We start from the raw sequence: 16,775 nt of genomic DNA on the forward strand, positions 1-16,775 counted from the left end.
AAATATTGATATTTTTACTTGAAACTAAATCTATATTGTCTGGCTTTTATGTAGTGTTTAAGAATTTTGTGGTTTTATTAATTATTTTCAGTTAAATTTCACTTTTCTTTCTTTTATCAACACTTATCCATTTTATTTTATTTTATTAACATTTTACCATTTAACATCCCAAGATTCGTCAATCTCTCGTAAAGCACTTTGATGTGCATTTGATTTGTTTGAAATGTGCTTTATAAATAAAGTTAGATTGATAACACTCAATGTGTGCACTCAGAAATGACGAGGATGTAGCAAAGTGAAACAAACCTTCATTACAGCTCAATGCAGATCATTATAATTTGCATTTTTTTCACCAAAGTCACACACTGATAATCTGCAGATCTTATTCTGAGTGAACACTGGGGCCAAAATAACAAACAAACTGAAACTTGACACCAAATGCTTTGTCAGATTATTTATTTGTTGATCAGATACCCTCATTTAAAATCCCAATTTTGTTAATTTTCTGATGTTTGTATTAAGACACCATTAAACATTGATGCCTTTAAAAAGAAAAAAAATAAAGCTTTTGTGGTAAAAATGAGTCAATACAAAGTAACATGTCACCAAAAGTACTGAATTGGCATTTGTATCAAAAGTCCTAACAATGTCCAGCACTAATAAACCAGTTATTCCAGGTTCTTTAATATCAAAAAAAGGTGACACAAGTAACAGAAAAATATGCCGAGCTCCAAAAGTAAACTTGAGTTAACTAGTCTGTGATGATGAAGGCTGATCATGTGATGTTCTGAGGCCAGTGAAGAAGACAATCTGACTGCCATCGATTACATATCTGTACTGTGTCTTTGCTTTTATGCATCAGGGAATGTAATTATACTTTGTTACACACATCTTTCTATTTTAAGACAAGAACTGAATGCTTTTATGATCCTTTTCTCTAACCAGGACATAACATACTGTAACCTGCAAAACCAAAAAGGTACTAATAGTGTGAAACTGCATTCTTTTGCACAAAAGGCATTTCTGTTCATAAAAATGACCCCACTGCTGGACACAGTCAGTATATCACCTGTGGGGTTAACTGTAACAGACAAATGTGCAAGAATCAGGTGCAGTGAATGCCAGACTTTACTAAACGTTCCTATCTGGAGTGTCAGTTTTAATTTCTGCTACAAGTTTGATTTCAGTTTTAGAGGAGCAGTGTGTCAGATTTGGGAGGATTTAATAGCATATAGCAGTAGGGATTGCAGACTGTAACCAGCTGAAACTTCTCCTTGGATACATTTCCTTCAGTGTTCATTGTTCAGGAAGTTTTTACCGGGGGTCTAATTATCTGCAGAGGTCTGGTCCTCTCCAAAACAAATGGAGCTGCTGATTTAAACTGGTTTAACCTAGCACCTGCTAATTTGTGCTCACCTTTTTTATCTGATAACTTAAGATCCACATGTTCGGGAGGTTTTTACTGGGACATGAATTATCCAAAGAGGTCTCCTACAGTGGCTGACGCAAAAATGGTGGTAAAACATGGACCCACTTCTTATTTAGATATAAAAGGCTCATTCTGAGGTAACTAAAACACTACTCTTATTTTTAGGTGATTGTACACTAAAGAAAACATACTTATACTCCATTCCTGCCAATAAATCCCCCAAAATCCTACACACTGGATCTTTAAGGTATCAATAAAGTGGAACGTGTGTGATTCAACATTATTTACATCCCAATCTGAACAAATTCTGTACAGCAGTTTCAGTCAAAGGCAGATCGACCCTGTGTGTAGGGGAACAGGCGATACAAAGATGTGCTGAGTACAAAATGTAATTCTAGCCACAATGAAAGGCAAGCATGAAGATTTGTTCCTTTCAAACCAACACTAACACAGGGCTACGTTTCTTTATACATCCCACTGGGGATGTTCTTAACAACACCCTTCATGCATCTGCATCTACTATGTATAGAGCACCATTAGTGCTGGATCTTGGTCGAGTCCCTGATGAAGACGTGTTCACAGAGACGGCCTGGCACTTGGGAAGACTGCCACAAGGTCAGGAGAGAGCAGCGGCAGTGAGTGGAGTGAACAAACAGCTGTCACCTTTGCACGGCGTGTCTGGAGCCCAGCGACTGTTTCCCACGACTGACTCCTCTCCTTGGAGTGTCTGGCTGAGGCAGTCCGACCTGTCGTCTGTGCCTCCCTTTGGCCTCTGGCTCTGAGTCACTGAGCTCCAGGTCAGGACAGTATCCATCACTGTCCTGGTGCGATCTGGCGCTTTTCACTTTGTGTTCAGACACCGGTTTGGCCCATAGTCTCTCCTTGGCTGAGCCCTTTCGGGACATTTTTTCAGAGGCCCGCAGGTCCTCTGTGGTCCGTACCAAGTTAATGGTCGCCTCTTTGAAGGATCTGCCAAAGTGCTCCATGGCAGACTTGCGAAAGCTGCTCTTGTCCAAAGCCTGATTTGAATTGTCCTGGTCACTGGGTGTCTGGCAAGAACTGTCCTTCTGAGTCACAAATTTCTCTAAGAGGCCGTTAGATTTACCCACGCAGGCCCGGTCTTGGTTCAGTTTGCCATTACCGTTGGATGAGTGGCCGTGCAGCGCAGCCTGCAGGGCTAAGGGTTTGCCTGTTGGTTTAACAGGCAGCGCCGAGCTGCGCGAGTGGCTGGAGGAAGACAGCCGTCCGTTTGAGCGTTCCTCTCCCCGAACACATCCATGCAGCTGAGGCTTTCCCTGACCCTGCCCTTCACCTGAGTGTTCAGCAACATTGCCACTATTGTCCGGGCAGAGTGGCCCGTTCCCAGATTTGGAATTTCCATTTCCAAGAGTTGAGGATTTGGGCATTTTCAGCTTCAGAGTTATCCTTGGAGGAGGACGAAACAGCAAACTCTCTGCTGGAGATGAGGAAGGAAGGCCTGGGGACAAAGAAAGACAAATGTTTTCAAGACTCAGCTATGATTAGAATATCACAAACAAATTTTAACCAAAAAAAAAAGGCAAGAAAAATGACTGAAATCAATTTTTCAAAGGAGCTGTATGTGACACTCAGAGCATATCTATAATTCAGAGTCTGAGCCGGGGTTGCCTACACGTCTCTCAACATGGAGGTGCATAACTTCATTCTTCATTCTCTGCTCAGGATGCCATTACTCCACTACATCTTTACATAGCATGTAGTGGTTTGCTGCTGTATCAACGCTCTGAATGTCGTATACAGAGCCTGTATTTTTCCAAATGTGTCCTTGTAGTGACATGACTGGCAAGGCGAAGCACAGCAGATGGCTCACCAGCAGAGAGCTCCTGGTTCATGAGCTTCACATGCAAGTTGAACATCTGCTCCTGGGCTTTGCTCTGCAACACCTTCAGCTTCTCCCGTCGACTCACCATGTAGCATAAATTCCTCACCTGCAGAAGGAGAAGATATCCATTAAAAATAAGCACGACACACTTAAAATAATTGTACAATGTTTGTAATGCTCTCTGCTCACTTTAAGACTACACTTAGATGTCAGTATTCATGTTGGAGACTTAAAGGCCATGCTACTGTCATAAATATTCTGCATGTACAGTGTTTTCTTTGCCTTCTATGATAATAAACCAAATATTTTGGGGTTTTGGACTGTTGGTGTGACAAAACAAGTCGTCAGGAGGCATCATCTGGTGCTTTGGGAAACTGTGATCACCATTTTTACACATCCTGCCACAAATTCTGCACTGGGTAGAGGTCTGGACCAAACAATCTTGTGTTGAGACCATTTGTGTGTGTCGTCGGGTTCAGGGTTTAGTGTTTTTGTCTTGTGGGAAAATAACTCTTTTCCCAAGCAGCAGTTCTTTTGCAGACTGCAGCAAGTTTTCGTCCAGGAGCTCTCTAATTTTCTTGCATCCAGCATACTCTCTACTTCCATGTCTTCCAGGGCCTGCTGCCAAGTTTTGCTGCTGATGTGCATGGATCGATTTGATTTCAACAGTGGGGCCCTGACACACCAAGCTGACAGTCAGTCATTGGTCAATATTGGGCCAGCGGTTGATGAGTGTCTGTCGCCCTAGTTTTTGTGGTGTGTACCACACTGTTGGCACTAGTTGACCCTTGTCGGCTGTTTATCAGCCAATTCAGAATGCAGACTCAGTGGCGGGGCCAGTGGAGTCAATCAGTTAATGAAATCATTCTGATTAACAGTTAAGCTTGATACACAAGAAAAGAAATGGAAGTGAGGAAAGCAAACAAATAGCTAAAGTCAGGAGGGCAGGAGATTAAGATTAGTTAGCCATTGAGCTCTTTAGCAGAAAGGATTTGGAATTTGTTTGTGTTATTGTTCCCTCGCGCACAGTAAATATCATTCTTTCAACATGTGGTTGTGTTGTTAATATGCTAACTGGCTTAGTAGCATCTCGAATCCATCCTGTAGGTTTTCCAGTTTCCCTTTTCTAATGATGAATACAGACTACTGCCACCTGCTGGTATGAACAGTCAGTTCCTCTCACCCAGGCACAGAGCATGTGTGCCAGTTGGCTGTTGTCTGTGGTCTTTGTGGTGTGTTCAAGTGCACCTTTTTGGCCAAGACACAGGCAGCGTTAGGCTACGCAACAGTCGCCCTTTATGGACAGTAGTTTTGGAAGGTGAATGCTTCCTGGACAATGTACTGTATGTTGATGAACCTAAAACTGTTTTTAATCATAGTTTAAGGTGGAGTTTCTCAGTATTTATGTCTTTGCTACTATTTATCTTTATCTTTATACATATTTGTGCTTAATTTTTTATTCTTATTATCTTGGCCTGGCTCTATGCTCTTACCTGTACCTCTGCTGTGTTTCATTCCTATTGCTGCTGCTGCTATGACACCTAAATTTCCCTCTGGGGATTAATTAAGGTTCATCTTAAATTATCACACATAATGATGTGTTATGTAAACACTGGATCTTGGGAGATTTCTCAGACAGTCACATTGGTTAATAAACCAAATGTGAATTCTTATACATAAAGTGGCTCCTGACTATTAAAAAAAAGCCTACTGAAAAATATAAAATAAATACAATTAGGTTAAGAGATGGAGTATATACTGAACATGGTGCTGTGCACAGCAGAAACACCAAGACTCTGCACTGCAGTGTAAAAAAAGCACCCACCCTCTCCAAATCCTGTCGCAGGTGCATGAACATCCGCATGCGTGTGTGGATGCTGTCCTCCTGAGGCTGCAGCATCAGGTTCTCCTCCTCCTCTTTAGGGGGCAGCAGAGCTTTGTTGAAGTTAGCTTTCCTCTTCAGCTTCCAGTACTGATAGATGAAGTCCACCAGGTGCACAGAGAGTCCGAGGGCCTGAGCCAGCTCCTCCTGCTGGATCAGAGTGTAGAACTCCTCCTCCAGCTCCTGCAGTCTCTGTGCCCGCTGGCCCACCTTCTCCGCCTCAGCGGGGGGTTTAGACCGAGCTGGACTCAGGCCAGCCTCCCCGGCTTTAGACTTGCTGTGCTTGAGGCAGTAAGACTTGAACTTGACTTCATCCCCGTCGTCCAGGATGGTCTTCATCTCCAGGCTATGCTCAAAGGCACACGTCACATGGAAAGGAGTGGTGCAGTTCTTTACCGAGCACTGTGAGCGAGGCGAGGGGAAAAACAGATTATTATGTTTACATGGACTTCAACCCAGCTACTGTGAGAAACACGATAATGTTCACAGCAGGATGCAAGAATTTAGATCCAATTTTCCCAATAACTCGAGTTTACAGGATGTGTTTCATAATAACTGTCTGGAAAGTTGTGTGGTACTCCTCTGAAATGTTCTTATGAAAAAAGTAAAAGGTCCTGTGTGTTGATCTACTGGTGAGGTTGCAGAACTGAAACCTCTCCAGAGGGCCAAGTGTGTAGAACTACTATGGCCGATGCCTAAAACGCTGAAACTCAACTGGCCCTATCTCGAGCCAGTGTTTGCTTTGTCTGTTCTGGGCTACTGTAGAAACAACATGGCGGACACCACGGACGAGGTTTGCCTTTTGGCCTTTGTTGGGTGGGGTAGTCTGGGGGTTGGCGTGTGGCAGGGGGATGTGGGCTGGAATCGAGCCCACAGCTGCTGCAGCAAGGACATTGCTTTCGTATATGGGACACCTGCTCTAACCACTAAGCCACCAGACACCCTGTTTATGAAGTAGTTTTCTATAAACAGATATTTGAATAGGAATGCAGAATGTTCTAGTTTCCATTTGTAGGCTGACTAGTTTTTTGACGAATCACATCTGAGTATAGTTTGGTTGCCAGCGCGTAAACAGTCAATGTGGAGTACTAAAGATGCAGAACACATTGGCCAAAATGCAATCTCGGAACCTATCTCCTATCATCTGATGACGATAATATATAGAATAATATACATAAACCTACGACCTCCCAACCTGATTGCTTTAGTGTACTGTTTGGTGGTGTTAATAATTATTAAAGGCAAAAGAAAGATATTAATCAATGTTAGAATGAACTTTGCATGCAGCTTGTACTTTGCTACGGCTGAGAGGAATATGAAATGCCAAATTCATATTGGCTGTGATCTGTCTGCTCAGAACAGCCTCATGGTAGTGTGTACATGACAAGTATTTCCACGCAAAGCTGGTGCACAGACATTGTGTTAGCTTAATTTAGATGGTAGAGCCTACAATGAATACATTTGGTAGGCCAAAAAAACCCAAAACTATTCATTTAATCTACATTTTGTTCCTGCAGTATTAGTTGCAAACGTGACTCTTTGTTGTCTGCACTCACCTGGATACATGCGCCTGTCTTCAGTTTACACAGACTGCAGATGAGAGACCAGCGGCTGGGCGGGATGTGGGACACTTTGGTGATGGGCTCCATCCTCTCAGGACATGCAATGCTCACCTACAGAGGAGTAAACATGTTCAGCAAGGTGAGTAAATTAATCAAACTAAACACTTGCTGCAGAACAATAAAAAGAGGTCAAGAGCAAAGCAGAGGAAGAGGAGGAGGAGTGTTGGTTAATTTACCTCTGGTATCCACAGGGCACAGCTCACATGAGCCCACTTGGTGCCTGCTCGTGTCGCTTTCATGGCACCGCCCTTCTGAGGACACAGAAGGCACTGTGGGTCGATGCCGAGGACACACGTCCTACACAGCCAGTTCCCAACAGGCACTTTGACAATGCCGTAACAGGCCTGTGGGGGGAGAAAGGGACGACGGCAGGGTGTGCCACTTAAAGTAAGTCAGTGTGTAACCAGCACATTCATTTATTGTTCATCACAAACTAAAAAAACTCATTAGGAATTAAGGGAAAAAGTTTTATGCTTTTTTTTTTTTTTAAATTTTTTATTTATAAATTTTAAAGGGGAACTTTGGTATTAAGGGTTGCTTCAGTATTTTTCAGCTTGGACTCTGTTTCCCATGTTTTTGTGTCGTAGAGTAGGATCTAGGGATGGGTATCATTAATATTCTAATGATACTACTACTCTTACCAGTACTGCTTATCGATCTAGTACCTCTGGTACGGTACCCTTATCAGGGGTTTTTTTAAAGGAGAAAAAAAAGAAACAAAATAAGAACAGAATTAACATTGCTTCAATTTCTATGCATGTTAGTACAGTATACAAAACAACATCCTGTGAAAGCATTGTTTAGAATTTAATTTCAATTTTCAATTTTATTTATAAAGCCCAATATCATCCCAGAGGTGGATGCCTACTGTGAGGCTCCGACACAGAGGGCTCCCCTCTGGATTGAAAAGCAAAAATGCATCAGTGACGAATGTCTCATCCTTATTGCAAATTAGAAACGCATTTAGGGAGATAAAAACTGTACAAGATACCATTTATGTAACCTAAATGAACAAGAAATAAATCATCTGACTTTCTCCAATACCAATAGAAAAGAAGGATCTTACTCTAACAAATAGGTCTATCACTGTAGGGATCCTTTCTATAATGTTGTCAGACACTTCAAGTAATCTGAGCCTGTCAGTGGCAAGAACGAGTGGACGTAAACTGACGGGCAAACATGCCGTGACTACTTACATTGCCGCCTGTTTCACTGCTGCCGGCAGCGCTCTCAATCAATACTAGAACAGTTTCAAAAATTGTTCTTATTTGTCACTTAGACACAGAAACATGAGAAAATAGGGTCCAGGTTGAAAAATACCAAACTTACCCTATAAAATCAAATGCTAAGACTGAAAATTCTGTTTTTGTACTTTTAACAAATGCTGAGACAGAAAAGGTGTCACTAGTAACTGAGAAGTGTTTTTAGAGTATCAAAATCAGGATTTAACAACTGATAAACTAACTACATTTTGCCTGTATGATGAGAGGTGTACTCGTGTTTACCTGGTGCACACAGATGTTGCACTTGTCACAGAACACCATGTCGTTCCCCTCTTCACTGTCGGGGGAGCGGCACACATCGCAGATCACGTCCTCGTCGTATTCAATCCCCAGGCCTTCCACCGTCTCAATGGCGTGGTTCATGTTGTCGTGGCACTGGCTCTCCAGGGCCTCCATGGCGCGCTCCATTGTCAGCTCGTCTATGGAATCCTCTCCTGGAAGACAACCAAGGACAAAACACCCCACATGGTCAGAGAAACCCCAGCAGAGTGTCGGCATCAGTCCCTCTTAATTTCAGCTCAGGGGGACAGATGTGTGTGTTTATAGAGACTGACTTTACTGTTTAACAAACAGCACAATGTCAATTTTAAGGTGGATTATCCCCTGGTCTTGTTCCTTACCCATGTGGTCGAGCTCTCTGTTGAGCGCGTGGAGCCAGTAAAGGTCCATGTCGTCCAGATCATAGCGACACATAGCTTCTGCCAGCTCTTTGATGTTGACATAACCTGGTTCTGTTGACTCCTGGCTCAAGCACTGGATGTACTTCCTCTGGTGGGTGTAAAGCACCTCCTTGGGTTTCTCAACAAGAACTCTGAATACAGAACACGACCGATTTCTGTCAGCTCTGCAAAGCTCGTAGTGATTCATTTGGTGTATCAAATTGCAGCAGCACATTTAGACTGGCCACAGTCGGACCTCTGGGGATCGGACAGTGTTACCTGACTGACGGCTCCGGGATGGTGTCTGGACTCGCGGGCACCTGGACTCCTTTCTCCCACTCCTGCTTCCAGGTGTCTGCCAGTAGGTAGTAGTCCTCTGGGGACACATGGTGGGAGTCGGGCAGCTTCATGGCACTGATCAGGTCTTTTCTGAACACCTGGAGAAGAGGCCGTGACAGAAAGTCCCTCAAAGTCAATGTTTTCAAGGTATTGTGACAAATTTAAAAATTCCAGTATCGTAACAACACTGGTGTAGACTACAGATAAGCACAGAGCACTGATGGCAAGGACAGGAACTTACTTCAGCCGGTTTCTTCGGGTTGGAGGCGGGGGTTCCAGGTTTGCTGCCATACTTGTTGGAGGAGCAGAAAGAGGTAGAGGGACCTAAAGAAAGACAGAGGGTTTGAATAAAACAACAGCAAATGAAACAGCCCGGTTTATGTTACGGGTTCCTTTAGACAGATGATAACTCACTCTCATTGTCAGAACTGTCGCTGCTGCTTGAGGACCTGAGACGTTTCATCCTGTAACATCCTGAGGAAGAGAGGAGAACATATTCATTCATTCATTAACAAATTCAAGGAACTTTTGAGAGATTTTGTCACTGGACTGGTTAAGATATAAACCAACAGTGTGCACACAGCAGATAAGTTACTTAACATACATTTCAAGTATAAATGCATGCTAATGGATTCCTCTTATAAACTCTTAACCATTTAATTTTAAGTCTGCAAAAATAAATCCACCCAACAAGCATTTGTAGGTGTAAAAGATTTATTGTGATTGAGTGTATTTGGGTCAGTATTTGCTAAATAGTATGGTTTGTAGGGGCGGGGATCATCAAAAGAGCCACAATACGATATTCTCACGATACTTAAGTCATAATACAATATTACTGCGATTTTAAATATGTTGCAATATGCTATGATTTATTACCGTTTTTCAGCTCTAAATTATGTCCCCAAAGGAAAACTTTGTCAACATCTGTTTTGTCTAATAAGATAAAGTTTTCATTGTATAATTCCAGCAGGCTATCTAAAGTTTTATTTGTATTTGTCTTATTAATCATATATATAATGAGTGTTGTCTTAAAAAATGTGAATGGAGGGGTACATTTGCCCAAAAGCATAAAGTTCTCATCTTCCTGATTTTTTTTTTTTTGCCTTTACTTAAACATTTCTGACAGTTCGGAGTGAAGGAAAGCAGAGCAGACGGACACCACAGGTTCACAGTGAGCGCCTTTAGCCTACTGAACCACTGGGACGATTCATTAAAAGGTTTCAAAATACTGACGGACTCAAAGCCAGAGAGCAGCTCTAAATACAGTACGCTGTTTCAACAGACAGGACATGCCTCACATTCCCCATGAGGACAGGAGGGGTAGGAGGGGAAAGAGCATGGAGCCAATTTCACTGCATATACTATAGGAAAAGCAATGTACACTGATGCAGACCGCTGAGAGCGCGGTACAAGCAGTTTGTTACTGGTTATAATGTCCAAATGGGGCTGTAGACGAGAGCTGCAACGACCAGTCGACAGAAGTTTATTTGCAACTATTTTGACCATCAAATAATCATTTTGCTAATTTTTAAAGCAAAAAAAACATGCTGGTTTCGTGCTGCTTACATGTGAGACTTTGAGGCTTTTCTTTGTCGTACTGTACGTGATAATAAACTGGGCAGATAAATGAATAATGAAACAATTATTAGTTTTAACCCTACTATAGAAATAATTCAGCGACTCCTCTGTAAATCACAGAACTTCTACAGCTCGACCATCATCGGTCACTCCAGGATGCTTCTTCCTGACTAAATCTATTTTTAAGATAAAACCACACAAACACACCACAGTACGGTGTGTGTTCACCTCCACAGCCGAGCCTGTTGCAGCTGCACTCTGAACGCAGAGCATCTGTTACTGACACGAGTGTTTCCATCTCTGAACAGCAGCAAACTTTGTTCAGTTACTCCAGACTGATGAATAAACAAAGGATAAATAAAGATTAATATGTAGTTTGGTCTGTGTGAGTATAAAAGTATGACTCTGATGATAAAATGCAGAAACCTGATGAACCTTATTGATCAGATAAATATATCATGTTGCCATAATCTCCATTCAGTGTCTTCAGTTCTATTTAAAGAAGCCTTTTCTCATTTGTTTCTGTGCCCCTAAGGACAAATAAAGTTCTGTCTTACAGTGATTTGCTGACTGGCAGAAAATTATGTGGATTTGGCACAATTTTCTGTTTTATTTCACAATAAATTAAATATCTTTGGGATTTGGACTGTTGGTCGGACATAAAAAGCAGCCTGATGACATCACCTTACACTGTGGAAAATGATGACGGGCAACTTTCACTATATTCTGATATAGAAAAGAGCTGCTTTTGACAGAAATCTATTAATTTTTTAATCATTTTAATTTTAAATTTTACCCAAACCATGATTTTTTTCTTTTTATCTTAACCAAGAAACCTCTGTCTGGTAGAAAGCACTCCAGGAAAACTTCTCCCAGCTGTGAGGGATTTAGTTTCTACTGTTTGCATGTTGCTCTGCTCGTTCTACGACTTCCCACATGTGGTGTGTGGCTGGTGTTGTGGAGACATCTGCATGAAAAGTTAACAGTGTTGCCAGAAAATGGAGCAAGACCACCTCAATGTGTGCTATAAATGTACTCAAGCATTATTATTAATGTTATATGATTATATCAGTGTCTAATTGACCTCTCCCTCATTACTATTATATTTACTATACCATATGACACCATATTATAGAAGCGGGCAAATTAATGATGCCTCGATATCGTGATATGAGATTAGATAACGTCTTTTTGGTTATCATAATATCTGTTATGTTGTCTTTTCCTGGTTTTAAAGGCTGCATTACAGTCGGGGTGGGAACCATCAGAGGCCCCACAAAACAATATTATCACGATATTTAAGTCACGATACGATATTATAGCAAGTACTGCGACAGTATATGTTGCGATATACTGCGATTTAATATCTTTTTCCGCAGCAAAATGTATCTAATGGACTGAAAAAGCAAAAATATTCTAGAATTCTACCAAAGTGTTATTTAAGCAATATCACACGAGAAGGAGTGATGTTGTACTGTGATATCGTCACGGCTGACGTCTCGCCTGCGGCCTCGTGCCTACGACCGAATCACAGCCGTGACGATATCACAGTACAACATCACGAGCTCGAGTGTGATATTGCTTTTATACAACAGTTCAACAGTTAAATAAGCAAGGCTGATTAAGAAATGTTGAAAAATGAGGACAAAATAGATAATTTAAGCATTTTATTTGTCTTCCGCCAACAAAAATAGTTCCCTCAGGACTCCGCTGTCACCGTTGCTATGTAACGCAGACATGGTGCGCCAGGCACTTACTCTTTATACACATTTATCTGCACGTTTCCATTAATTGTGCAGCCGGTGAAATAAGTCTCTGGTGACTGCATGGTGGACTGTCGCTTCACAGGCACAGCCGACTCTGCCTTCTGATCTGACAGTATGTTGCTTTTCTCCAAGTCATTGAGCTCCGCTGATGAAACACTGACAAACCTGGATGTGTGCTCAGATGGATTCAGCTTCTCCTCTCCCTCATCTTCCTCTGATGACCATTCATAGTTCAATTCAAAACTTATTTTAGGAAATAAATCCATATTTTTGGCTGTTTGACAGTGGATGAATTAATTAGCCTACAACGCAACTGCTGACCTAACTGACACTAACCGTCAGTTTTGATTTGATTGTTGATTGCAATCAGCTGTGAGGCGGAGTGATACATACAGAGTGAAATAACCGTGATGTTGTATTCCAATATCATCACGGTTTTACTGTCTCTCGACCAATCAGATTGCAGGGCCGGAACTAACTGTTGTATAATTGTAGTTGCAGTATAATAATTCAAATAATAAAAGAACTGATACTTGGTTTTCTTGTAGCGATACAGTATAACCACGCAAAATATCGCGATATTGTGCTGTATCGATTTTGTCCCTCACCCCTACATTACAGTAACGTGATGTCATTTCCACACAACTGATGATTATTTAGCAAAAATCTCATTATGTAAATCAGTGGTTCCCAGCTGGTCCAGCCACAGGGTCCAGTTTTCTCCCTAGTGGTTAGTTCAAGGTCCACACAGTTAATACATTCGGAGTCATACTTGCGTTTGGCCATGTCGTCGAGCTAGTTTGCTGCCTCTGTCCAGTAGCTATCAGTTAGGCCCAATTCCAATCCGATCCCTTACAGACTCACTGACTTAGAGGCACGTTCATGTGAAGTGCGTGAGTGTGTGAGGGCTGTCCCATTGTGAAATTGTCAAGTCAGTTAGTCAGTGAGTGAGCCCTTTATGCCCCCTTACCGTAGGTCAGCATCGATGCGGACTTACGGTAAGGAAATTGCCCACAGTTCATAGCGCTGTGATGTCAAATACAGGGGTTGCCCTCGGAACACCGGAAGTGTTATAAAAAAAAACCGAAAACACGGTCGGCAGATATGCAAACGGAAACGTTATGGAAGGAGACCAAAAAAACAGATAGATAAACAATGAAACATTACATTAACAAGGATTTAAGATGGTACATAAACACACATGAAGTCAGAGGAATACCAGTGGTTATATTCCACACAAGAATATATATCTATATCTATCTATCTATCTATCTATCTATCTATCTATCGATATATATTCTTTGTGTGTGGAATATATGCTGACAATAACCAATAAATGATCACGCCCAGAGCCGCCAGTGTCAACAACATTTTGTAGATAAGTGCTGTCCCATTCCTATTTGTAGCATCTGGAGCCCTTTCAGACTCTCACACTCAATCACTTATAGCTGACGTCAGTTAAGTCAGTGAGGGTTCAGGGCTTGAGTCTTTAGGGGCCTGATTGGAATTGGGCCTTAGGCACTCACTCTACAGCAGGAAACGACACTTCAAAATAAAAGTTCTGTGCAGGAAATTCCCTTTAAGTCAAAATAAAGTGGTTTTTTTTAAAATGACCCTGACACATTTGCAAGTGACTTGTGGCCCATTCAGAATGGACCCACGACCCACTTTTGGACTGCGACCCACCAGTTGGAAACATCTGGTGTAAATATATTAAGAAAACAAATATCTTGGCAATATCGATACCGAGTTATTTGCTAAAAAATATTGTGATATTTGATTTTTTCTATACCACCCTGCCCTGCCGTATTATACTACATATTTTATACAATTTTATGTCGTATTGATGTAGTTTGCTATATTTTACATTATATCTAAGACTACATTATGCTACATTACATTTAAATACTATTTTTACCATACTATGTTATGTTATATGATACTAAAATATTACTGCAATACTTAATACCTAATCCTATATATTAGTCTGGTGTTCACAAAAAATCAATACAGCATAATATCGCGATATTTGTGAGTGGCAATATTGTATCGTCACACAGTGCCAGGTATCGATTTTTTCATATAGAAATTATTAACATGACAAATACAAATTAAACTCTAGGTAGCCTACTAGAATAATATAATCAATTTATTTTTCAGTCCTTTGCTGCAAAAACATGGCTGAAGAGAGATGAACAGACTGAAAACTTTATCTTAAAATTATAATATATTTTATCGCAATACTCAGCATATCTCAACATTTAAAATTGCAATAATATTGTATAGTGACTTAGGTATCGTGATAATATCATATCGTGGATCACTGTTTACAAAGACTGTTGACTCTGCTGCTATTAATCACACAATCTATTACTTTCTATATTTATTTTAGTCCTTGTACTGCTGCAACCATTGGCCCTCCCTGCTGGGGATCAATAAAGGTGTAGCCTATCTTATCTTATGATTAGGCTGCATTACAGTTTGGTGTACACACAGGTAAATTCAGTCACCACAGGTCAGTGCATTGAGAAAATATAGTCACTTAAAGGCTTGGGGGGCTGCAGGCGGTGCATGTGCACGGATATTACATCACACTGCCAAGAGGTTCCTGGGTAACAGGAAACAATGACCAAATTTCGGTTTCTGTCTTGTTTACATTTCTTTTCTCATTCCGTGTATTGTCCCAAATGTGCCAAAGAGTGGGTGTTAACTATGACCACACTGAGACACAAGTGGAGTGGGTGCTTTTAGAGACCTAACACCGTAAACAAGCGAGAGCCTGCCCTGCCCAGAGAGCCCCGTTGGCGCCAAACACACACACACATACACACACGGAGGCCTTTCTGCACACCCTGCAATAAACTGTTAAGCTCTCATTCTACATGACATTTGATTTTAAAGTATCTTTTCCATGTTGTTGATGCTCTATTCTATATTAATCTTGACTTATTTTCATTGTATGCACACAGATAAATCCACTGTGAGTTAAATCCTACTTGCTTTTAACCCTGGCTGTGATTGTGTGGCATGCTGCACTGCAGGCTGTGGAGAAATCAAACACGGGCGCCACCATCATACAAAGATGTCACTTCCTAGATCCATTAAGACGAATATTCATGTAGCTCAGCTGGGTTAAATGTTCCCTGTAGGGAACAGGAAACTATCCGGAGCTCGTTCCCGTAATAGTCGCTGATATTAGTGTAATAAAGGAGGAGAAATAGTCCTGGGAAAGCAGGAAGAAAGAGAGCAGGCCCCGTGGCCTGGATAAACCATGCAGGGCAAATCCTGGCACACTGAGCTCCACTGAACACACGAGCATATTGTTCACGTTCCTCCCATCTTACCTCCAGTCCACGCGCTGCTGTCCGCTTTATTTCAACCACATATCGGTCCGGACCAAACTCACTACACACACCTATAAACACACACGGGCTCTGGTTCCGGCTATGGATTAAATTTGGGAATTTTTGTATCCCACCACAGTGAGAATCTCCAGGGTAGCAATCTGTCCACCACCACGGCACAACAGCTCTATTGTACCGCGCCTCCCGCCGGGTCCTAAACCCCGCCGCTTTCCCTCAAACATGGGTGCGCTCGATTTGTTCACCGGCGTTTACCTCAATCCATGGAGCACTATGTAATCCATAACAGTGATAATGATGGAGGAAAAACACAAATATGAAGGAAGAAAATAAAAATAAATAGATTAATGATTATATAAATACGAAAATGAATTTTAAAAAATGATAAATGCTGAAATAGATAAGGAAATAAATGAAAATAATACTTAATAATTGCTGAAATAAATACAGAAAAAAATAGAAAATGCTGACATAAACACAGATATTAAATAAAAAATAATAAATGCTGTAATAAATACAGAAATAAATAAAAGTAATTATAAATGCTGAAATAAATGAGGAAATAAATTGAAAGAACACTTAATAATTGCTGAAATAAATACAGAAAAAAATTAGAAAATGCTGAAATAAACAAAAATAAATAATAAATGCTGAACTAAATACAGAAATAAATGAAAGGTAATTATACATGCTGGAGGAAATACAGAAAAAAATAGAAAATGCTGAAATAAACACAAAAATTAAATAAAAATAATTAATAAATGCTGAAATAAATACATAAATAAATGCAGAAAAAATACAGAAATATACAACAAGAATAATTAATAAATGAAGAAGTAAATACAGAAATAAACAAAGAGCACAATTAATAAATGCTTCAATAAATAAAGAAATGCATAGGCTTAGACATCCTTCCTCATTAACATACAGCCACGTAAAAACAAATAAATGTAGTTGTACAAAATGTAGAAATAAAAGATATTTATTTATATTC

At 40.8% G+C, this 16,775-nt stretch overlaps 1 protein-coding gene across 1 annotated transcript; it reads right to left on the bottom strand.

Annotated features, from left to right (window-relative positions):
- Positions 1 to 440: 440 nt before the first annotated feature.
- jade3 (jade family PHD finger 3) lies at positions 441 to 15,954 on the bottom strand. Its single transcript, XM_050055189.1, has 11 exons — positions 15,764 to 15,954; positions 9,490 to 9,549; positions 9,317 to 9,399; positions 9,016 to 9,173; positions 8,698 to 8,888; positions 8,300 to 8,511; positions 6,971 to 7,138; positions 6,729 to 6,845; positions 5,116 to 5,574; positions 3,279 to 3,396; positions 441 to 2,906 (listed from the first exon to the last, which is right to left on the bottom strand). Exons 2-11 carry the CDS (start codon positions 9,536 to 9,538, stop codon positions 2,089 to 2,091), a joined length of 2,373 nt encoding a protein of 790 aa, XP_049911146.1. The 5' UTR covers positions 9,539 to 9,549; positions 15,764 to 15,954; the 3' UTR covers positions 441 to 2,088.
- Between the last annotated feature and the right edge of the window lie 821 nt (positions 15,955 to 16,775).

Source organism: Epinephelus moara, chromosome 10 (genome assembly GCF_006386435.1).
Source record: "Epinephelus moara isolate mb chromosome 10, YSFRI_EMoa_1.0, whole genome shotgun sequence".
Classification (NCBI taxonomy): Eukaryota; Metazoa; Chordata; class Actinopteri; order Perciformes; family Serranidae; genus Epinephelus; species Epinephelus moara.

Bases quoted from the DNA above. Each gene is read 5' to 3' on its own strand.
- jade3 (XM_050055189.1), bottom strand. From the start codon at position 9,538: ATGAAACGTCTCAGGTCCTCAAGCAGCAGCGACAGTTCTGACAATGAG. The intron at 9,400-9,489 runs GTGAGTTATCAT...GTCTTTCTTTAG, and splicing joins CGACAGTTCTGACAATGAGA to GTCCCTCTACCTCTTTCTGC. The intron at 9,174-9,316 runs GTAAGTTCCTGT...CCTCTTCTCCAG, and splicing joins ACCCGAAGAAACCGGCTGAA to GTGTTCAGAAAAGACCTGAT.